Source organism: Neolamprologus brichardi, chromosome 2, assembly GCF_056152115.1.
Source record: "Neolamprologus brichardi isolate AB-2024 chromosome 2, ASM5615211v1, whole genome shotgun sequence".
NCBI lineage: Eukaryota > Metazoa > Chordata > Actinopteri > Cichliformes > Cichlidae > Neolamprologus > Neolamprologus brichardi.
The window spans coordinates 32,477,023-32,500,638 of record NC_142105.1 but is presented as its reverse complement, the minus strand read 5'-3'; the positions used below and the strand labels follow the sequence as shown (position 1 = coordinate 32,500,638).

Below are 23,616 nucleotides of genomic sequence, written 5' to 3'. Positions count from 1 at the left end.
TGGTGAACCAGCATGGTATGCCATCTGCACTCCTGAAAGATCTTCACCAAGTGGTGAAAATGGCAAAGCACATTGTTGAGATGAAGCTCCCACATCTGGACTCAATCTGTGCCATCATCATGGAGAGAAAAGGCAAGCAGACAGTGTCACTACGGACAGTACACACCCTATTCTGTGGTTGAATCTCTGCCACCTGGCCAGCTCTTCAGAAATATCATTCACTCACTACATCCACAAATCTTGTCTGTGGTCTTCCATGTTTCCTTCTGCCTGGCACCTCCACATTCAAGATGCCATGCCCAGTATATCCACTATCCCTCCTCTGCACATGTCCAAACAATCTCAGACTTGCCTCGCTAACTTTATCTCCAAATAGCCTGACCTGAGCTGTCCCTCTGATGTACTCATTTCTAATCTTGTCCATCCTCGTCACTCCCAGTGAAAATCTTAAACTCTGTCACCTCCTGCTTTGCAGGTTTCACTTCCACCTTGTAAACCTTCCCTTTCATTCTTGCTGTGATCCTGCTATCAGAAATGAACCCTGACACCTGTCTCCACCCATTCCACCCTGGCTCCACCCTCTTACACACCTCTGTTGTGCACTGGATGGTTGATCCATTCTTCACTTACTCTCATTTGCCAGATTCACTGTTGTTTTAATTGCATTTTTTTTTCCAGTTTTTCTTCCTGGCTTCCGCTTGGATAGACATACTACATGCTTTCAACCTATGGAATGCCAGGACTGCCATAATGAATTAATTAAATACACCATTAAATAATTAATTAAATGTGGCAATAATTAATTAAAATCGGAAATAATTAATTACATAAATATTTATGACACATGTAATTAATTAATTATTGACATATTTAATTAATTAATGACACATTTAATTAATTATTTAATGGTGTATTTAGTTAATTCATTATGGCAGTCCTGGCGTTCCATACCAACCTGCACTGTGTTTAACCTCTTAAGAATTTTCAAAGATAAAAGTTGTATTTTCTTTTGTAATATGAACCACAATGCTGCCAACAGACACGTCCCTGTTTGTGTTTGGTCATATTCCACCATCACCACCTCTTTCATGTGAAAGCGTCATTGTGAGATTGGGAGTTGATGACTGCCTTTGTGTCATTGCTTAGCCTGATTGCTGTTGTTAGCCTCAGTGAAGCCATAGTGCTGGCCTCAGGCGTCTATACTCAGTAAACCACAGACAACATAATACAGACGCTTGTCACTCACCAAATCCCAAGTTGAATTTTAGAGAAGAAACAGAAAAAAGCAGAAGTAGGAGCATAACTACAAGTGGAGAAAAGAAGTTTTATTTATATTTTGATTTATTTTGCTATGGTAATTTGAGCTTTTAATGATTTCTTGATCTTTTTCCAAGGTAAAAACATTGTACAGCATCTTTAATGATCTTAAAAAAGAAGAACTGGGTGCACGGGTTTGAATTTATTTTGGATTTTCACTAATCCTGAAGTATGTATATCCCCCACTAATATTAAGTTAAATGTCCCTTAGCAAGTTGCATCTCGAGCAAATGCTTCTGGCATCATTCTGGCTGGACATTTGATTACTCTTCTTAGGAGATCTGATAGAGTTCACTTAAATTGTTTGGTTTCCTGGCTTTTAAGCATAGTCCACAAATTTTCAATAGAGCTGAGGCCCAGAAGCTTAATGTTATCCTGATTTTTCCATTCCAAAATGAATATTGATGTGTGTTTAGAATCACTGTGCTCTTGGAGCATCCTGCTGTATTCAAGTTTCAACCATGTAGCTGTTGATTTGAGGCGAAGTTGAAAAATAGGTAGTCCTCTCCTCCATTATTCCATCCACTTTGTACAATGTACCAGTATCACTGGAAGCAAAACAGCCCCAGAGCATGATGCTACCACCACCACGCTTCACATTTGGTACAGCTGCTGTTAAGCAGGTTTGAAAACATCACCTTTACTCCTCTGAACGTATTTCTCAGCTCCAAATTTTAGGTCAAACTTGAACGTGTCGATTTTTGGAGCAGGATGCAGATGTAAAACTTGACTGTAGTTGTTAAGAAATTATTCCAAGACATATTCCCAACTTGTGCAAACCTACATTTCTCCTTTTTAGATATTCACTGAGTTCTTTGAACTTTTTAATTGTCCTGAGTATTGGTCCACCCAGTGAGTGCTGTCAAATAAATCTCCAAAAGTCCAGATGAACAGAATCAACTTTTGGAGATTTACTTACCTGGACGATTGAACATGCATCAAGATGTCAAATAAATCCGTTTTATGCTGGCAAACAGAAACTACCAGTTAATACTAGTATCATTAAAAGCTTTGAGTGTATCTACATAATTGATCCTGTGTATACCATCCTATGTATAGTTGTTACTGTGTGTGGATTAGAGAAAATCCCATTTCCTGTTTTGTTTTTTTAAGTTATTAAAATCTTAAGCTGTACAATCATTCCACCTTGGAAAAAGAAACAGCTCAAGAAATAACAAAAAGCCCCAAATTACCTTGACATTCATGACCACAATGAGCCAAGCAAACTTCTGACTTCTCTTCTCCTTCACTGTGATATAAATCCTCTTAAGTTTTCTCTTCCCTCCCTGTTGTCTCTGCATCTGACTGCCGCTTCGCCTCATTTACTGGTGAAAAATTCTCAGTTCCAACTGAGCTGCCCCATTGAATGAGCGTTTGTTCAATGGCACAATGACAACACCACCTGTTTGAAAGAGCACCAAAGCAGTCTTGACAGTCACGTCTCTAACATTTGCCGCTGATGCCGTGATATTTTTTCCACAGGTTGGGAGCACCATGGTTCTGTTTGTGTTTTCTTTTTAAGTAGCAGTCACTGGTCTTTACAGCCCCTGCCCTTTGTTGTTCTTTTTTGACTTTTCAAATCCTCCTTATCCCATTTAAAGGTTGTAATTTTGCCTTCACCTGTGTCCATCTGGTAATAATCATGAAGAAAAATAAGATAAACAAAGAAAACGAGATAAATGCAGTGTAACACTACAGAATGGATCGTTGTTATCTATCCATTTGAATTGCACTAGTCTGGTTTTATTTCAGAGTCCCTGGGCTCCTGCAGGCTCATTTATAGGCGCACTACTTCCTCCTTTTTCCTCCCCTTTTCACACACCTCATATGAAGCTCCGATACTAGACAGGTGAGCTGAAATAATATGAATCCAGCTGGAAACAACACATTATGCTGCTGTAAGTGTAACAATAGCTTCCGAACACCGAGCCAACTTCCTTCTGGTTCGTACACCGTGCATAGTAGCACCTCTCTGGCTGAAGTGAACATGAACGGTAGAAGGAAAAAAGCCGAAGCACATTCTCACCTGAGCCTTTCAGTCATGTCACGTCACCAACCCACAGTTTGAAACACCCAAAGAAAAACTGCTGCTGTAGCATTACCTCCAAGTGCTGCTGCTTCGCTTTTATCCCTACTTCCTGCTGCTGATGTCCACAGCAAAGTCAAAGCACACCTCATTTTTTTTTCATGCAAATTATTTCATTTAAATGTTTCACGGCAAACGTCGTCATGTTCCAGGTCCAACCTGCAGGATAAACGAAATAATAACCCCCCCAAAAAAGGCATTTGTTTATTCTTACTTTTGTTTTGTCTGCAGACAATAATCTGGGATAGATCTGCATGTAAACGGTGTCATTACCACGAGCTTATAATGTGAATATTTTACTTTGTACTGAGTTATCCTGATTCTGTAATATCCAAGCACAAGGTCGTGAGTTCCTTATTAACATTCTTACACTTCTCTTGATGGACAATTGTTTATTTCTTTAGTTCAAAGGACTAAGTGTGGCGTCTCTTTCTACTGCACACAAGCTAAATGGACAGATACAGCTCAACATCAAAGTATTTGCTAGGTTGTTAGCTTTTTCCCCCACTTATGACTGATCAACAATCCAGATACTGGATCACTTCATACCTTAATAAAAAAATACTCAGACTTTAGTGACGATCTCTTTTATTAGTAGTCAAAAGAGGCTACAGTATGTTAGCATCACCAGCAGTGATATGTTTCCATGCTGCATTCAGATTAGAGCATCGCAGATGAATGTTTTAAGGACAGTTTGAGATTAGAAAAAGAGGAAAGGCCACAGATTGGTCGAGTCAGCTCCAATTTTACATGCCAGTCTAGTCAAAATGGCTGTTTCTCCTTCGTCACTGACTGAATGAAATGAAAACAGTTGATCCCAGATAACAGAAGCGCAGATTATATCTGCCAGTTCATGTTATATATGAATTGTACGGCTATCCAAGCAGAGTAAAGCCGAACCCTAAGCCCTAAACATGAAACCCTCAAAGCAGTAATGTGAGTGTGCGAGTATAACGTGGATCGAAATGGTATAAACAGGAACCTTAAAGCCAGAATAGGTTTTCTATTATTGTGGCCTAGGGTCTGTCTGATCTGTTGTGTTCCAGGCTCCCACCTAACAGAGGAGACACGAGCGAACTGGCTCTCGGATAATGGATTTCCTCGATTTAGTCGAAATATAATACGTTTTTAAAAAGTGTAATAAGGCATATAGTGCATTGCGTTGACTTCTTGGGTGGCTGCTCCTCTCACTTGCTGGCTTTTCCTGTGAACTGTGACTAGTTCCCTAAGGTAAAGTCTGGAGAAACTGGGCTTAAGGATGGTGTGCATGGAGGAGTTAAAACGTGTAGCAGTGAGCCCTCACACATTTAACACAAGCACAACTCAAAGGTTTGTGAGCATGGACGCTGGGATTGAGCCAAAGGTGTCATTTTTATGTGTACACTTCAAACTGAAAGTGCCAATGCTACAAAAGGAAAATCATTAAAGAGTGTAGAAACTATGCTGTAGAACTCTGCAATGTAGAAATACTGACTGACTGGAAAGTTTGAGCGAGTTTTAGATGAAAGACAAGTTGAAAGCTAAAGTTTTCAGCGCCTACCACACATTTTCCATCAGAGAAACTCTACTGAAGTAAGGTCACTTTGAGTTTATGTGGTCCAAGAAAGCTTTGGCTTCACTAGTGTGCCCTACAGCCAAACTCTTTCCAAAGTTTACCTCTTTGATCAAACAAAACTAAACAGGGTCACATTTAGGCACTAACAGGCTCCACAATCACACCTCTGCCTCTGAGACTGGGAGACCCTGATGCTGTGCTGCACGTGGCCTCCAGAGGCCACTCTGCTGCTCTGAGCCCCACAGGCCTGTCTCCTCTCTCTTCGTCAAACGTAAAATTGCTGCAGGTAGAAATCTGCTCAGTCGTCTTCTTTCTCAGCCACTTTCCTAGCCTCGGTATCTGGCTTTCTGTCAGCGGAGTTGGATTCAGCTCCTCCTCCACCTGCAGTACGGTTGCGGCTTCTTGCACCTGGTTGGTACAGCTGAATAGCAGGCCGGTCCTGATCCAGACAAAGAACAGGCTCAGAAACACAACTGGATGAAATCGTGTGATGATTTAAGACCTACGGGCAGTTACCTTATTCCGTAGCCGCTCTCTTTTCCCACCCTCCTCCTTCTTGTTGTCTTTAGCAGGCTTCTCTGGCTTCTCAGTGTGTGGGGAGTCTGGCATGTTTTCACCCTTCTTCTTCTCCAAGGCTTTATCTTTTTTAACCTCCTCCTCCCGCTTCTTGAAGGAGTTATCTCCATCCTGATGTTCCCTTCTTCTCCGACGTTCCTCATCCTGTCGCTTGAAGCGTTCCCTCTCTTTCTGCCGACGCTCCTTCTCGCGCTCTCGGTCACGGTCTCTGTCTCGATCCGCGTCACGCTCCCTGAACTCCTTCCGCCCATCTTCATCCCCTCTGTGGGAAAAGCACAAGCTTGACTGAACCTATAAGGGACCATTTTCATATGCTGCATTCAGATTAGAGCATCGCAGATGAATGTTTTAAGGACAGTTTGAGATTAGAAAAAGAGGAAAGGCCACAGATTGGTCGAGTCAGCTCCAATTTTACATGCCAGTCTAGTCAAAATGATCATTTAAATAAGATTTATGGCACATAAACCAGATGTATCAGGCTAACTAACCACAACTGCACACCACTGACACCATCACCTGCGTGGCTTTGAATGATTCAATCGTGCCGCCTCCTATAAACATGCAGGTCATATGGACTATGCTTCTAAATTGTCTTTCTTTGTAAGTATGGTGATCCTGTCCAGTGATTCCCACCGAGTGGATCCTGGGAAAAATTCCATCCACGACGAACGTTAGCAGGTAGGGAAAATAGATAAATACATTTTTGTATGTACAAACTGGAGAAACCGGCTCAGTCTAGTTTTACCCTAGATGCTCGTTACTACATCACATGCCTTCGGTTTTGGTTTTGGAAAGTAAGTATTGAGCCACCACTTAATTAAAATCAAGTAGCAATCCATGTAGTCTGCCTTTACAAACATTTATTTAAAACAAAACAAAACAAGCAACAACAGTCTTCCGGTGGAACTCCTACATTTTCCACAATCAACTGTAAGCAGTGCTATTGGAGAGTAGAAGTATTAAATAACCACATCAACTCAACCACAAAGTGACAGATCAGGTGAAGTCAGAGAGAGCTGAGGCTAGTGGAGTGTCAACAATGTTTTATTGGCTCAATACCCACAGAGCTCAAACCTCCTCTGGCATTAACATCATTCCGGTATTAAATATAATGGGGTCAACCTAAAATAGCTTGTTCACTTGAGGGTTGTTAATGTATTTGGACAATTAAAAGAAGAGTGAAGAACTAACTTCCTTCCTCGATCCTCCTTGTGCTCGATGTTCTGACGTCTCTTATGATCAGAACCTCCCAAAGATCTGTCCTCTTTATTTGGCTTCTCTGGTTTCTTGGACTTCTCTTTTGGCTTCTCCGGGTTGCCTTCATCTCCTCTCTCTGGCTTCTTCAGGAGCTACAACAGAAAAAGTAAACACACATTAAGAACTGAAAGTTGGACACAGTTTCGAGCTTATTCTTTCAACTATTGCACACACACCTTTATCTTTGGCTCGTCTTTAGCTTGGTCTTTGTCCTTCTCCGGCAGTTTCTCGAGCTTCTTCATCTTCTCTGCCTCTTTGCGTTTCCTCCTCTCCTCCTCCCTCCACTTACGACGCTCCTCATCGCGCAGACGTTTGCGCTCGAGTTCCCTCCTTCTTCGCTCTTCTTTCTTCTCCTCCCTGAGTCTCTGAAGAACATTAAAACAAAATGTGTGAGGCCAGCCTTCAGCAATGTATACACATCTCGACCTGAACTTATTTACCTGTTTGTTCTTCAGGAAGTCCAGCAGAGGAGTTGTTTTTTTAGCTTGAACAAAGGAAATGATAAAAATTATTCATTCTGCAGTGCGTTTGTTTGAAAACTATCAGTATTTGACTGCGAAACATACCAACGAGTTCCTTTGATTTAGCCTCAATCTCCTCCAACAGGATCTCAGGTGTAGACGTTAGCTTCTCGTCATCCCCGTTGTAATATTCAAGAAACTTTTTGTAATCTGGATCTTAAAGTCAAATGAAACACAAATAAACACATTAATGATTATAGCAAGACTACTTTTTCCTGTATCTTTATACGTGTTCCTAAATTGCACTTAAAGTGGACCTATAATGCTTTTCCTTATTTTCTGACATGCTGTTTTACAGTAGATGAATTGTATTTATTAAAGGGTGAATATATTTACCTTCGACAATTGTTCCACACTTTGCATCCTTCTTTTTACTTCTTTTCTTGGCAGTTTTTTGAAAAGGTGAAAACTCCACAATGGCAGGATACTCCTGACCTGTTCGTAAACATCATGTGGAAAAAGATGAAACTTCGGGTCCTTCCTACGGAAATCTTTAAATCAGTTTAGTAACTTCTTCCCTATATATACCTCTGCTGTCAATAAATACATATCCATCAAAGCGATCTCTGAAGAGGACTATATCCTCTTGGTTTTTGAAGTTGATATAAGCCCTTGCAAAGAGGTGAGGGTAAAGGCTGAAAGAGGAAAACACATGTGTCACACATATACGAGTATATTTATCTTTTGTTAACAGTGAGGGAATCTTTACAGATAAACTCACCTCGTGTCGTTAGAGAAGAACTCCAAATAGTCCACCTCTGGGAGCGGTTGCAGTTGCTCCTCTAGCTCCTCTTTGGTGAGACTTGGTGGTAGTCGTCTGATCACAATCTATTTTTTTTTTTTTTAAAAATCATAGGTGAAGTTATTATCCGGAGAACAAAGTTGGGGCTGATAAACAAATTTCTTAAGTTCACGCGCACTGTATCATTATACACGTGAAAGATGATAAAACACTACAACATAAAAATATTGCAATTTTAAAAACCTGGCGGTTTATAGCAACATGAGCTAACGCAGCTAGCAAGTTTTACCTTTGTCATGGCCTCCTTCTTTTCCTTGGACTTCTCCGTCCTTTCTCCATCTTCACACTTTATCTCCACCCTTTTCTCCTTCGGTCGATTGTTTTCTTTGTCTTCCTTCATTGCAGCAAACTTTACTTAATCCGGGACTTGGGTCTCATCTCATCCAGCTGACTTGTTTACCTTTCAGCGAGTTAGCCTCTGCTAGTGAACGAAGTAACTAGAACTTCCTCACTGACGGTTAGCGCTGCGCTTCAGTATCAGCGCCGGAGTGGGGCGCTGTACATGAACTCAATTGTGCCTAGGCAATTAATTTAATAACTAAAATATATTTTGTGTTGTTTTATTTACATTCTTAATTAGTTTGTCCGTGAAAGAAATTATTCGGAAAGGTTACTTAATGCTGTTAGAAAGAAATAATGCTAGCATGAGCCAAAAAGAGCTTCCGCCTTTCAGATACACTTCAATTTAAAAGCTCATTTGGTTGAGTTCGTGTTTTTTTTTTGTTTGTTTGTTTTAACAACGTCGTGTTTGGGGATTTCTATACAAAAAACAAAACAAAACGAACGAACGAAAGGAAATTAAATAAATCAGGATTTTTTAAGATTGCATAATTCAAAATTTCGTGGTTTTAAGTCGATATTTTTTAGGGGGGGACTAACTCTAAACTCAAATTTTTGAGATAATAAAGAAATAGCGAAACGTTGATAGCAAAACAAACGTTTGTACGTTTTTTTCCAATGACAAGTGTCCATAAAAACAATTAACATATAATTTGAATTATTATAGAATTTTTACCACTATTTTTACTCCCCACATATCCATGTCCGATCGGTTTCGTCTTTTGACAGTAAAAGGATAATTTAATCAAGTAATCATTGATTTAAATTTACGATCAACATGAATTGTTGAATTGAAGAGTTTTATCTTGAAATTCTTCAACAGGAAGTTATTCTCTTGTCCTGGAAGAGGAACGTAGGTCGTGCTGACAGTCGACATTTTGCTACTTTCTGGGATAAATAAACAGCGTTAGGTAGGTTTTGGGGCAACTTTGTTGTCCTCAAAGTTGTTTGTCCCCTGACAGTTAGACGCTGTAATCATGTGGTATGAAATTCTGCCCGGACTCGGCATCATGGCCGTGTGTCTGATCATCCCCGGTGTCGCCACCGCGCAGATCCACAAGTTCACTAACGGAGGAAAGGTGAAGACGCAGGCGCTGCCAGCAGGTTCTCGTGTTGTGTACCTGACTGCTGGATTATAAAGAGTGTGTTTTTCCCCCGCAGGAGAAAAGGATCGCTCGGGTTCCGTGGCAGTGGTATCTCATGGACAGAGACAAGCGAGTGTCAGGAACCGGACGCTACTTTGACTCCAAGGTTAGCTTCCCTCTGCCCATAATAACTAAAAGTAATGCTAATGAATAGCAAAGTGTCCAACTTACAGCCTTCCCCTGAGACTACAACTACATATACATATAAGAATCGCTTAAACTACCCGACAGTAGTGTGCACAGTTTCATAAAAAGCATTATGTGCAAATACGGTGCACTTTCAAAACCCTAGGTTTGTTTCAGTTAGTCATTTCATGGAGGCACTCCTGGTAGCACATTTGCAGGATCTGGGGTGCATAGGTGCATTTTCAAAAGGCTATAACTTCATCACAGAAATAATTTTTATCCAATTGTCTCCTATAATGATACTTTAACCTAAACTATATAAGTATGCAAACTGATCATCCCATATGCTCTCTGCTAAATAACCAGATGCCATACTATAGCCTCATATAGTACCACACGGTGGTCTTCTTTGTTCTGGGTCATCAGATATCACCAAAATCCATCAACTTTGTAAAATACTGAGGATTTACAGGCAGCGATGGGGGTGTTAGTCATGTGTAGAGCATAAAAGGAGACTTAAAAAGTCCACAAAATGAGTTATTAGCTTAAATGAACACAATGGCTGCTCATGTAGAACTACTTTTAATCCTTATTTGTTTCTCTTTTTCTCACCAGGGACTTGAGAACATCCACTGACGAGGAACCCGAAGAGACCCGGGAGAAGAAAGTTCTTTGTTGTACATTAAAAGATTATATTTAACATTCAGTTGTTTGTGTTTTTCAGTCTTTTAAGATGGGTGATTAAACTCTTCCACACACTGGGAATCTTGTGAGGCTTCTTATATTGATTTCTACCAGTAACAGAAGGAGTGCAGTTACTATTATTTAATTTTTTTAAATATCTGTTTAATTGTTGACAGGTTTACTGGACTTGAGATGTATAACAGTACCTGCTGTTATCATTTAGCTGTAATACGTCTTCCTGCAGCATCACATTAACTGTAACTAACGTTATTGTTCTGAGTGGCTTCAACAAATAACTGTTAAACAAAAAAAAAAGACGTGATCTTAATCCATACATTTTTTTCAATATAGTTCATTAATTTCTTTCAGTTTTTTACAAATTTATTTTTTTTAAAAACTTCTATTACTGTCCTTCATATAAACAAGCAATAATGAAACACTGTGAAAAAAAACCAATAATTCTGTATTAGCAATTTTTAGAAATTGCACCAGTGAAAAACATCTTAGAAGTCACAAGACTTTCAACTCGTAAATAAATAAAGGTTTTAAAAAACAGATGAAGTAAATGTACATTGACCACTGATGTACTATAATGACGTTAAAGAAGCTGAAACATTTGCTGTGGCATTGTTTTGATAAGCTTCTGCAATGTCACAAGATTTATTTCCATCCAGTTTTGCATTGATGATGGTAGATTGTGACTGCTGCGCTAACCCTTCTCCAGCACATCCCAAAGATTCTCAAGGAGGTTAAGGTCTGGAGTGGCCAGTCCATGTGTGACAATGATGTCTCATGCTCCCATTTTACAATTCAAGCCAGATGAATCCCGGCATTGTCATCTTGGAATATCCCCGTGCCATCAGGGAAGAAAAAAACCATTGATTCAATAATCTGGAATAACCTGGTCATTCAGTATAGTCAGGTAGTCAGCTGACCTCATTCTTGGAGAACATACTGCTGCTGAACCTAGACCTGACCAAATGAAGCAACCCCAGACCATAACACTGCCCCCACAGGCTTGTACTGTAGGCACTAGGCATGACGGGTGCATCACTTCATCTGCCTCTCTTGACACACCCATCACTCTGGAACAGGATAAATCTGGACTCATCAGACCATGTGACCTTCTTCCTTTGCTCCAGAGTCCAATCTTTATGCTCCCTAGCATATTGAAACCCTTTTTTCCAGTTTGCCTGACTAGTGGCTTTCTTATGGCTACACAGCTGTTCAGTCCCAATCCCTTGAGTTCTCTTCGCATCGTGCATGTGGAAATGCTATTAAACAAAGTCCTGAGTTCTGTTGTTTTTCTTTGATTTGATTTCATCAAATGTTTAAACCAGGGGTGTCAAACTCAAATACACAGTGGGACAAAATTCAAAACTGGAACAAAGTCGCAGGCTAACGTTAATATTTATTGAGAAAAAAATCTTCCTCTAGATATAAGAATGAATCTTTTCTTATGGACTCAAACAAGTTTTGCTGAAAAACTGAATATGGAACAAGCAAAGTTTAATACTAAACAATATATATATTAGCTGTATAATACCAGTAGGCCAGCTCTAATAGTAATTTGGTATGGGCTTCGCGGGCCAAATGTAATTAGGCTGCAGGCCAAATTTGGCCCACGGGCCAGAGTTTGACACCTATGGTTTAAACGTTTAAGTGATCTTTTTTGGCCAGGCAGTGTATATCTGATATATATAACATAGATGTTTACATCAATGCTGTAACTGCAATAAGTTAGTTAATTAACCAATTCGCACTACAACCTGGTTTGCCTCTTACCTGTAATTATTTTTATTTGATTTAATAACTGTACAGTACTCTCTGTTTATAGTAACCATTATCCTTAATGTAAATATGTAAGAAAAATTGTGTATGTTTCTGTTCAGTGTCCTGTGTACTGTTTGTTTGTATATTTGTCTTTTTGGCTGCTGTTACAACCAAATTTCCCCTTGTGGGACAATTAAAGGATTAAAGGATTATTCTATTATTTTGAAATGAAAAAGAAAGTGCTCGGAACAAAGAAGTAGACTTTTGCTTTAGACTGTGGTCTTGGCTGTAAAATTGATTTGGCTGTACTTTACAACACAGCTCAAACTTCTTTTTAAGTACTGAATTTTTCATGTGGTTCCTTTCTGTTCTTAAGAAGCTATTTGCTCAGATATTTGCTCAAAAATACTGGCAAATATTGATTTTAAATATTCAGAGTTTGAAGGTAAGCTTTCTTAAATATGCAACAATTAACTCTTCACAAAAAAAAAAGATCAGTTACTTAGTTTTAAAAGAAAAAGGCCTTATTTAAGTGGTTCACTCAGTCTGAGGACCTCCTGCACTTTAAAAAACAATAATACTACAAACTGCTCTTTTTTTTTTCTAAATTGTTTTCTACTCTTGATGCATTTATCACTTATAGTAGAACTCCCGGCAAAAACAGAAAGAAATATTAAAATGATAGTGAAAATTTATTTAACATTCTGGTTGGGAGCATTTGAAAACATTTACAAGAGATGGATAGAAAAGGGAAGGAGAATACAACTGAAAACTTCTCAGACACATTTTTTACAGTTAAAACACTTCTGCACTGTACACTCAGTTCAAACTGAGAGGAAAAAAAAGCTTTACACCTCATGTCACCAAAGAGTAAAGGTTCCAATAACAGGAGACAAACTGGTCGTTCACTTCTCCTCCTTGCCTTTGGTTTTCCTGTACACCATCTCCCTGAAGCTCGACAGGATCTTGCTCTCTCTCTTTCTCCTCTCCTCCTGGTTGAACGATGCCAGGGCTCTCTTTTCGTCTGCGCTGTAGATCTGGTTTTCCTTTCTCAGACGCACAGCCTCCATACGACGATGTCTGCAGGGCAAAAATTTGTCAGTATTACAGGAAGCAAAGCTGAACGCGCTCCTGGATCTGCTCAACTCAACCCAGCCTAGAGCACAAGCTAAAGCAAATGTTACAATGTGCAGAGATTAGTAAAGAAATTAAACAAAATTTAAAGCAATCAGCTCTTTTTCCCCTCAGGGAAAAACAAGTATGTTTCTGTAAAAGATAAGACATAATGCAGATCGTGGAATATCTGTTGACAGAAAAACCTGATCGTTCAGTATATTCAGGCAGTCAGCTGACTGAATTTTTCATGAAAAATGTCCATTTTCTAAACATTACGTACCTGCTGCCACTCATGACGTAACCAGACTTCTCGAAGTTTGCGATCTCATCGCTGGTGAGACCGATCTCTCCTCTTCTTGGGATACGTTTGCCAGCTTTCACGTACTCTGCCATGGCAGCACCTTCACCTGGCAACAGGGCGTGACCGAAACTGGAGGAAGGAGGAAAAAAAAGAAAAAGAAGCTTTTATCAAAAATTCTGCCAAACGATTTTGACAAGTTGTGTGGTGGAAATGTTTAACAGAGTCTGTCTTATTGTGTCACATCTGATAAACTGAATCACGGAGATTTCTATTTTTTAAAGCCTAAATAAAACTGAAAGACCCAATCAATTATCAACTCTACTATCACTTTTTTTTTTTTTTTTTTTTTTTTTTTTTTAAAATCCCAGTCTTCAAGCTCACGGTTTAGCAAGCTAGTTTGAAAATACGTAACCTCTGTTATTTTTTCTGTTTTCAGACATTTAATCAGTTTTCTGTGCTGTGCTGTACAGGTACACTCCACTGTAAACTGCAGTTGTTTTTGGGAATTCAACACAAACTACATTAGGGTTAGATGCTTTACCCTTTAAGTTTGTTAGTGCAGGAATTAACCCCGAACAGAGACTCACTCCAAAGGTCGATCGTTCTGAGACATGTGAGTGAGAGGAGCTTCGGGGCCGACCACATGCTCATCCATGGAGGTTTTCTCCACCCACAACACCCCATTGGGATCTTCCTCCTCTTCGTCCTCGGAGGCCTCGCTGCTGGAGTCGCTGCTGGACTCCTTCCGGCTTTTCTTCGCCTTCTTCTTCTTGGACTTCTTAGACCTGACGGGAAACAGGATGCTTGGTTAGTCAAATGGGCTGTTACCACGTCAACAGAGCTGATGCACAACTTCAGAACTTACTTTTTGCTCTTCTTTTTCTTTTTCTTCTTCTTTATTTCTTCTTCTGAAACACAAAAACAAGACAGTTAAACTGATGAATCTGATTAGAGAAAAAACAAAAAAAAAAGGTGCTTTTCGTTCATCTTACCATCCGAATCTGATTCAAGCTCACTGTCCTCCGAGTGCTTTTTGTTCTTTCTCTTCTTGGACTTCTTCTTTTTTTTCTTTTTTTTCTTCTTCTCTTCTGATAATAACAGACAGAATGGGTTTGTTATAAATTCACAGAAAACGTTGCATTGCTGTAATTTATGTGTGTCCGCACTCTGTGTACCTTCTGTGCTTGATTCTGAACTGCTGTTTTTCTCGTCTTCTTCAACTGGTGTGAACTCATCGGAGCTGATGGAGGTGAAAAAAATACAGAAAAGAATTTTTGATACCCGAAAATAAGACAGAACAACGCCTGATGTCTCTGCCAGGGTGCCAACAGGTATGACACATCAAGACCTTTTAAATAACTGCTTAAATAAAATTTAACAGGAAAAGTAAGATTTAAAAGGTGGAAAAATTGGTTAAAATGAAATGCGAAATAGAAACTCTTACGGTGATGAGACTAAAAACATCTAAGACCAAGACACACGGAATTTAAGACAGTTTTAATTTAAAAAAATATATTTTACAAATAAATGCAGTTTTAAAGACATGTGTCTCCACAAACCCAACACAAAATTAGCAGTATGTTCCTCACTTACTCTGGCTCTTTCACTCTGGGTGAATATCCCCAAACTTCAGGACAACCCAGCTCGCCGATCCTCTCCCTCTCCTGCAGACGCCTAAAACATAAGTTTGCAAAAAGGTGTTTTTAACTGAAATGTCAAACTACACTCAGATTAGCAGCAAATCAAAAGAGGACAGCTTCCATCTGTTTGGTTTTTGGTAACAGATACATTGAAGAGCCCTCCACCTTCAGCGGACTGTTCATCTGAAGTGGTGACACGTCATAAAATGCACCAATAGGCTCGTGTACCTGAGGACTGATTTGTATTATGGAAATTGCAGGGTTCAGGTTTTGATAGCTTTTCACAGTGATGTTGGACTTTTCATACCTGGCGATAAAAGCCTCTTGTCTCTGCCGCTGAGCGTCGTCCCTCTGCTGCTCGTAGTAATAATCATCTTTGAGGCCGCCGTGTTTTCCCAGAGGCTCGGACCAGTGGTTGCTGTGGTTGTGGCTGCTGTTGTTGTTGTTATGGCGCTCTCTGGATCGGGACCTTGATCTGGATCTGGACCTGGACCGGCTACGACGAGGACTTCCTATGCGGATCCGTTTAATGTTTCTGGCCTCTTTGAATCGACGCTCCCGTTCCTCTCGCTCCCTCTCACGGTTGCGTGGCTTAGGGAGTTTGGGTCCGAAGCTGTCCGGAGACAAGCTCCGGTCGCGGCTGTCGCTGCGATGGCGACTGCCGCTGCGATGGCGACTGCGGGAGCGGGTCCGAGGTCTACGGGCCCGAGGACTGCGTGGCTCCCCACCGCCGTCAGAGCTCGATCGATCCGACAGAGGCATGCCCTCTGACCGTGAGAGACTCACTACAGGACGGGGAAAAAGTAATTAATTAAGTAATTAGTATCCAAGTAATCAGTATCTAAGGGGAGATTTAAAAGCTGTCGCACACAGTTTATCTTCTTCTCCCTACGCAGAGAGCGTTTAATAACAGGAAGTACTGGTTGGTCCGTCCCAAAAAAGAATCCGACGTCACATGTCATAGAGAAAACGTTCCCAACATATTGATATAACACAATTTTCTTGCATTAAAATAATGTAAAAAAGAAAAAATCCTCAAAACTTGCATAATTACTAGCAATATGTATGGAATAAGTCCTAGTAAAACCAGCCAGATTAATTTAGGATATTTATCTATGTTTCTTTGGCTTATACTTTCTTTAAGTTTTCTTTGAATAGTTTTATAGGGAAATATTTGCTAACAATGCCTGCATGTATACTTGTAGACAGTTTATGTGCATGTCAGTATTTCCAGATGACAAAACTGAGAAGGAAAGCATAACTAATTTAATTTGTGTATACTGTGTACTATTGGTAAATATGTATTGTGAAAAACGAAATACGGTATGAATTATACTGAAGTGTATAATATAATCACTATGTAAAGAAAAAAATAGACTGTTCTTAATTTTTTTTATTTTAAATTCATAGCAACAGTAACAACTATAAAAAAAATATAATTTCTTAGGGTGGTTTGATATCATTTTTATTTTTTACAAATGTTAAGCTGGCGTTTACTTTTTATTACTTTCTGTTTTAGCTTTAGATTAATTAATCACTAATATGAGGGGAGATTTGTCAGGGGCAGATTTAATCATTTTAGAGTATTACAATTTAAACATTTAACCAAAGAATAAAAATAGAAATTTCCAAAATGTTTGAAATTTTTTCTTTGTACATTTTTTTTTAAAATTCAGTAATAATTCAGTTTTAGTTGGCCTATTTTTCTCAAGTAAACATGGGATGAATAAACAAAAAATCATTAATTTTATATCAGGTCAAAAAAAATTATTGATTTATTTTATTTTGCATTTAATAAACAAGGTCGGGCGGGGGGTGGGACGCGGGGTAGTCCGAGTTTTGTGGCTGTGAAAAACCCAACTTCCGGTTTTTCGCAACGCGCTCACGCGCCACCGGAACTACCGGGGTTTAACCGACCAACACACGGTCGTGTCTCCTACTGCTCAACATCTCTGGAAACTGGACTGCGTGTTGACTAAATTTGAGTCTTTTTAGCAGCAAAGAAACAGAGCAGCTCGGCACGTCAAGATGTCGTTTTCTATAGTTCAAGTTAAAAGAAAAACGGAACCCGTGAGCAAGCCCGTGGAGGAGAAATGCGCAAAGGAGTACTTTTTCACGGAACTGGACACCACTGCTACATGTATGATCTGCAAGCAGAAGGTTTTATTCAAGGAGTTCAATATGAAGAGGCACTACGACGCAAAACACGCGGAAAAGTATAACCCATACCAGGGCCAGAAGAGGAAGATGATGTACGATCAACTTCAGAGAGAGTTCAACGGCCTTTCACCGCCGGCTTCCAGCCTAAAAAGAGAGGATGAATTCAAACGCTCTTCTGCAGGTACTTATTCAATTGACTATTTATTCACCTGTGACCGTTGTTTTATTTTGAAGGCGAGACTTATGAACCGGCAGTTATCGCGCTGCTAACCGGCGTGCAAAAAGTAAACAGTTTCCAGCTGAAATAACCTCAGATCTGAGCTTTATTTGTATTTATATGAAACTAGGACGATGTTTTTAAATGTACTTTAAAGCCACATAGTTTGCATTTGAATGCTTATAATCGTTTACGACTGCGACTCCTGGTGGCTGAGAATGAAAAGTGAGGCTCTCTGTTGTTGTTAGCCATTGTTTGTCGTTCATTAACATATCCGCTGGCTGCCACCCTGCTCACTCCTGACAAAATCATCAAGCTTTGCAGGTAAACCTCATCAATTTAACGCTGCTGTTAGAGAGGATTTCGATTTGGCCTCTATTCTACTAGAGACATGCTAATAGTATGCTAAACAGCGGGCCGCGATTCATTAAGGAGGAAACGGTGCTACCTTTGTTAGCAATAGATGTCTTAAAAGCTTCAGTAGAAATAATAATTGCGCTCTCAGTGTTCCATTAATACCCCCTTAATGTCTTTTTAATATGTACCTCAATCTGCCTTGGTGTCACAAGAGGCTAAAAATGTCCCGCAAATTAACGTTTACCTAGCGCCAGCTAAGGGACGGTTTTGTTTTTGTTGCCAGGCTAACGTAATTAGCATGTCTGACATTGTGTGCACAGAAACGGAATCATGCTGTCCGAGGTTATAATTAACAAAAACTAAACTAAAAACATACAGATGTTCACTTTAGGTTTAGTCTTTGCTAAGGAGAGGAAGATGTCCACTTGCCTGTGACTGAAATTATAATACATGATCTAAACTGCCAAAATGTATATCTCCTATAATACAGTGAGTGAAAAAGACACAAACGGTAATAGCTAAACTAAAAAACCCACCCTGGATACCAAGAACTATATTAAGATATTTTTTATGTGCATAAATAAATCCACTAACAAAAATATAGGAGGCCAAGCTGGAGGTAGCAGAGTGGAAGATTTTGCCATAATTAGAAATTAGTATGTCAGAGTGATTTGTGCATAGGAAGGTTAGTGGATATACTGGACAAAGACTGCTGAATGTGGAGCTGCCAGGCAGGAGGGTAAGAGGAAGACCACAGAAGATTCATTAATGTAGTACAGGAAGATGCAAGGATACAGTAAGAGTGGGTCATAGTGAATCAGCAAAAAGAACAAGATGCATTTAGTTTGTAATATTTGGAAGACATTGCAGTATTAGTGTAAAGTGTTAGCTTAAAAATTAGTTTTTCAACTATACTCTTTTATATTATACACTGTCCCATTGAACCACTTTCTCTCCTTTTTCCATTATTCAGTTTTATCAAGCAATAAACAATTTATTATTATTATTTTTATTATTATTAGTTGAAACAGTCTCCTGCAGATGCTGAGTTAACAGACTGACCAATGAGTGAACTGTTTCTATCCAAAAAAAGGACCCTATAGCTCCTAGACCACCATGACTCTAGCTATACCAAAACATGAGCCATGATTCAGGCTGAAGCTCCTCATGTAAATGTTCTGGGTTGTTTCGATGTTCTTGTTAGAACTGGAAATGCAGGAAATGGCAAAACTGAATTTGAGCCAGCTCTTTTACTACCTGTTGACATAACTTGTGTAACTCACATTGCTCTGCATGGTGGCACGTTATAATTAAGACATGATATAATAATATGATAAGATCAACTTTATTTATCCCAAAATTTAGGAAGAAAACAGTAAGAAACCAGGAAAATAAAATAAAAACCGATTAAATATAGTTGCTTATTAAGTTAAAAATTACTCAAAATGTGAATATTCAATTTAAATCTAAAAATGAACCTGTACTTTGTTTATCTTAGTTTCATTTTTTTAATGCTACTTAACTTTTATTTTTTAATTGTAGTTCTATTTCTTTAAATAAAAAAATAAAATAAATTCTTTCAACTTTTTTGTGCATTTCCTTCTATTTAGTACTTAGTGATTGTTGACTCTATGAAAAATGCTTTGGATATGAATAAATGTTACTTGCTTCACGTTGTTGTGCATTCACAGGTTTGATTATGATTTGCTTTTTCTCTGTAGACATGCCGAGTCTGAAGCTGATATCTGCGACCGACACACAGTACTCAGCAGCTGTGCTGAAGAACATGAACGAGCAGCGGAGCCACGGATTATTTTGCGATATCACCATCATTATACAGGACAGGAAGTTCAGAGCTCACAAAACTATCCTGTCTGCCTCAAGTACGTATTTCCACCAGCTGTTTACCGTGGCTGGGCAAGTGATTGAACTAAACTTCATCAGGCCTGAGATCTTTGAGCAGATTCTCAACTATATTTACAGCTCTAAGATTATCAGAGTCCGCTCTGACATGCTCGAAGAGCTCATCAATGCCGGGCAGATACTGGGAGTGAAGTTCATTGCAAACTTGGGTTCACCTTTATCACAAGTTAAGGGCCTTCCTGGTTTGTCTAAGGAGGCAGAAAGCAAAAGTGACTCATCTACAGAGATGATGCCGATCATCACAGAGTCCTTCTCAATATCTGCGGAGGAGTTCAATCAGGCAAACAAGCCTGCAGATAACGAGGAGGACTCGGACAGCGACGTTCTGTTTGTCTCGAAAACAGATAGTCAGAAGAAAGCGGTCGGCTGTGGTGAAGTCATTGATTTGGAGAAAATGGATTCAGAAAATGTCCCGTCAAGCCAAAATGTAGAATCAAATCATGCAGTTTCAGAATGCAAAGACAAAGCTACCCCTCCCTCGAAACCATCTGCTTCAAATCCTCCCAGCATCAGCTGTCCTAAACCTATTTTAGTAGACAGCAGCCCTCTACAGAGCCCGGACAGCAGCTCCAACAACCCGTCTTCCCCTGCCAGAGTTTACTCAGGAAGTGCTCCCACAACACCAGCCAGAACAAGCAGTTTGACCCCAGAGCCATCGAGTGCCTCTCAGCCCCCTGAAAACAGCGACATAATGGGAGTCCACAAGAAGCAAGTGTCTACTTCCTCTCAGCAGGGGGACTTCAAAATAAGACTCTCTGATTTATCGGAAAGTTCGACACTTCAAACAAATGTTCCAAAATCTGCTATAACGGGTAAAAAGACAGTGACGCTCAGCACAGCCACGGAAATCGACTCTATTTCCTCAGGCTGCAAGGTGTATGCCAATATTGGAGAAAATACGTATGACATTGTCCCGGTGAAAGAAGATCCAGGCGAAGGAGGCTCCAAAGCCAATAAAGGGAAGAGAGCTTTTATGGCGACACCATTGAAACCCTTCGAAAAAACACCCGTGTCACCCAAGGCAGGACCAAACAAGAAGAAGACCAAAACGGAGCTGGAGGACCACTACGAGCTTATCATGGATGGAAAGACTTTCTACGTGTGCATCGTCTGTAAGCGGCCCTACGTGTGTTTGCCAAGTCTGCGCCGTCACTTCAACACGCATTCGTGGGAAAAGAAGTACCCGTGTCGTTATTGCAACAAGGTGTTTGCCCTGGCCGAGTACAGAACTAAACATGAAATCCACCACACAGGAGAGAGGAGGTACCAGTGCTTGTTGTGCAATGAAATGTTTATAAACTACCAGTTACTCTCCGCTCACTGCAAGCAAGTTCACAATCAGGATCCTTGCGGGAGGAAGGAGAAGGACGACGGCGGCAACAACTTGTACCGCCTGCTTCCGTGTAAAACAGTGCAGATGAAGTCGTACTCGTGGACTACAGATGGGCCAGGGGTCCCGGTAATATCGGAGGACGGCAGCGTGCATCACATAACCTCAGTCGGCGAAGAAATGCACTCGTCCACCCAAAGCAGGATGTTGAACTGGGACGACATTTTCGTCGAGCCCGACGCTCACATGGCGCCTAACAGCCGTGCACAACCGGAGAGCGCTATGAACACGCCTCCACAGGGTCCAGCAGAGTACTACTAAGCACAGCTGGCACCACTCCTTTTATTACATGTGCCTTTTAGGTGCCCCTCTTTCTCCTCGGTTCCACATCAACAATATTTTTGCGTAATTCTCAATAGTTTCAGCTGTACGGTCTCATTAGTCTGTCAGGTGGAATTAGTGGACTAATACTGTAGTGATAACACAGGTACTAGTTTGCTGGTGGCTCTCAGTTATATGGTGAACGATGTAATGGGACCGTACCTCTCATGTTCCTCTGCTTTTTTTAAAAATGGCCATGATCTTTTACATTAAGTGAGCACAGAAATAGAAGTGGTTCAAACATGATAGAAATGAAGAGTTTTTATGAATGAAAAGGCAAACAAAACATGAAGAAATTGCTCTGTGCTCTGGATCTTTATTGCCCAGAATATTTCAGCTAAATGAGCTGAAGCACAAATGAAACAGCTGTTTTGTTTTTCAGTTTTGTTTTTTCAACAGGCTACATTCCCTTAATCGTGAGATGACGTTAAACGGAGGCGTGTTTAATGGAATGGAAATGGGGTTACCTATTTAAAGTGATGTATGAAGCCTTATTGTGTGTACGTGCAGCCAGTTTTGGTTACATTACACACGAAATGATGAATTTTCAGGACCGATCATTCCCGTTTCTGTTTGAAATCTAATTCTGTACGAGAGATTATGATTATGAATTTAATTATATTTGTATTTTGTCATCCTGGGTATGCAGTTATTTAATTTTTGTAGCAGCCTGGAAAAGAAACTTTCTGTCTGTTAAAGGGGACCTGTTAAGATTTTTGAAAATACACGGTTACAGCAGGGGATGCTCATATTAAACAGGGTCGGTATGTAATTTAAGGATCTCATTCATTCATCACACTCCAGTGGGTCTGTGTCTCACCAGTGGGGCTCTCCCCAATCTTAACATAGGAGGAGCTTAATCAGCTTGTTTCAGACTAAGGCCCAGTATAAATAAGGATTATTTTGTATCGCGAGTCATGCAAAGCCACTGTAGCATGGAGCTGGAAATGAGCTTAATAGTTCCCCTTTAAATACATTGTTTATTTTTATTTTTATTTCTGTTAGTTACTTTGTCACTTCCCTTTATTTAAAATTGCAAAATCTGCCCAGCTACATATAGAAGGCTGGAGATTTCTCCTACACGTGTGACGATAGGATGGAAATAAACGGAGCTTTATTACAGTCAATAGCTGTAGCACTTAGCATTCAGGCAGAAAACTCTTTGTTATAACTTTTCCGCTCTGTTTTTCACTGTGTCAGAGGGTAGTGATTGGTTAGTACAAGTAGTACTAACAGGGGAAACTGTACTTTGTCATGTCCTCATGCCGGGTTTCTTTTTAATAAACAGATTAACATCAGTATGTGATGTATGGTGTGTTTTTGTGCTTGCTACACTCCAGCAGGTTAACATTTCCTATAGTTTAAATTGGTCACACTGCCAGTATAGAAACAGAACAGCGCCTGTTTATTTCTAGTTTGTGCTACTGCACATTTCTAGCTTGTAGCATGTATTCTACAGCGTTTCATGGATAAATCCTGTAGATTTGCTCAAAGAGTGTATTTACTTGTTGTTTTTGTACTGACAGGTTAGCACCACAGCTGTGTGAGGACTTTGGCTTTAAATCTTGTTATAAAGGTTTATTTTCTTTTGGTTCACCTCCTGTAAAAAAAAATGTTTTCTGGGGTGTGATTTAGCATTTAGCATGATTTAACAAAACCAGTGGGGAACATTTAAATTTATCAGTCTTTTTTTTTTTTTTTAAACCATGAAGGTTTTGCTTGAGAAAGTAAACCCCATGTTTCATTAGCCCGTAAAACCATCTCTAACAGCAATAACTTGCTTTCGCTTTCTGTATGACTGTATCAGTCTCTCACATCGTGGAGGAATTTTACCCTTTTCTTCTTTATCGTTTTGTCACTTCATGGAGGTTTGCACACACTCACGACTCTTAAGGTTCCACGACAGCATTGAGGTCGGGACTTCATTTTTAGCCATTCAGATTTGCTGCTGTGCTTGGGATCATTGTCCAGCTGCATGCCACAATATGGGCTAAGCTCTAGCTGTCAGAC

The 23,616-nt window shown here is 39.9% G+C and overlaps 4 protein-coding genes across 6 annotated transcripts; 2 read left to right on the top strand and 2 right to left on the bottom strand.

The window, feature by feature from the left end:
• Positions 1 to 3,980: 3,980 nt before the first annotated feature.
• On the bottom strand, positions 3,981 to 8,781 carry upf3b (UPF3B regulator of nonsense mediated mRNA decay). Its single transcript, XM_087851596.1, has 10 exons — positions 8,344 to 8,781; positions 8,034 to 8,140; positions 7,841 to 7,947; positions 7,649 to 7,747; positions 7,358 to 7,468; positions 7,232 to 7,275; positions 6,968 to 7,156; positions 6,726 to 6,883; positions 5,475 to 5,796; positions 3,981 to 5,397 (listed from the first exon to the last, which is right to left on the bottom strand). Exons 1-10 carry the CDS (start codon positions 8,452 to 8,454, stop codon positions 5,257 to 5,259), a joined length of 1,389 nt encoding a protein of 462 aa, XP_087707722.1. The 5' UTR covers positions 8,455 to 8,781; the 3' UTR covers positions 3,981 to 5,256.
• A 504-nt stretch (positions 8,782 to 9,285) lies between these two features.
• Positions 9,286 to 10,430, top strand: ndufa1 (NADH:ubiquinone oxidoreductase subunit A1). Its single transcript, XM_006803210.3, has 3 exons — positions 9,286 to 9,532; positions 9,615 to 9,704; positions 10,340 to 10,430. The coding sequence occupies exons 1-3, from the start codon at positions 9,431 to 9,433 to the stop codon at positions 10,358 to 10,360; spliced, it is 213 nt and encodes a 70-aa protein (XP_006803273.2). The 5' UTR covers positions 9,286 to 9,430; the 3' UTR covers positions 10,361 to 10,430.
• Positions 10,431 to 13,051: 2,621 nt separating this feature from the next.
• nkap (NFKB activating protein) lies at positions 13,052 to 16,162 on the bottom strand. 2 transcript variants are annotated; one of them, XM_087851576.1, is made up of 8 exons: positions 15,546 to 16,162; positions 15,192 to 15,272; positions 14,774 to 14,838; positions 14,591 to 14,686; positions 14,464 to 14,506; positions 14,186 to 14,383; positions 13,578 to 13,727; positions 13,052 to 13,261 (listed from the first exon to the last, which is right to left on the bottom strand). In XM_087851576.1, the coding sequence occupies exons 1-8, from the start codon at positions 15,998 to 16,000 to the stop codon at positions 13,087 to 13,089; spliced, it is 1,263 nt and encodes a 420-aa protein (XP_087707702.1). In that variant the 5' UTR covers positions 16,001 to 16,162; the 3' UTR covers positions 13,052 to 13,086. The 2 variants fall into 2 exon arrangements, with proteins under 2 accessions (XP_087707702.1, XP_087707711.1); XM_087851585.1 differs by having other exon boundaries at positions 14,464 to 14,503.
• A 974-nt stretch (positions 16,163 to 17,136) lies between these two features.
• Positions 17,137 to 22,895, top strand: zbtb33 (zinc finger and BTB domain containing 33). 2 transcript variants are annotated; one of them, XM_006803208.3, is made up of 2 exons: positions 17,137 to 17,579; positions 19,694 to 22,895. In XM_006803208.3, the coding sequence occupies exons 1-2, from the start codon at positions 17,267 to 17,269 to the stop codon at positions 21,544 to 21,546; spliced, it is 2,166 nt and encodes a 721-aa protein (XP_006803271.2). In that variant the 5' UTR covers positions 17,137 to 17,266; the 3' UTR covers positions 21,547 to 22,895. The 2 variants fall into 2 exon arrangements, with proteins under 2 accessions (XP_006803271.2, XP_006803272.2); XM_006803209.2 differs by lacking the exon at positions 17,137 to 17,579 and adding an exon at positions 17,654 to 17,939.
• The last annotated feature ends 721 nt before the right edge of the window (positions 22,896 to 23,616 follow it).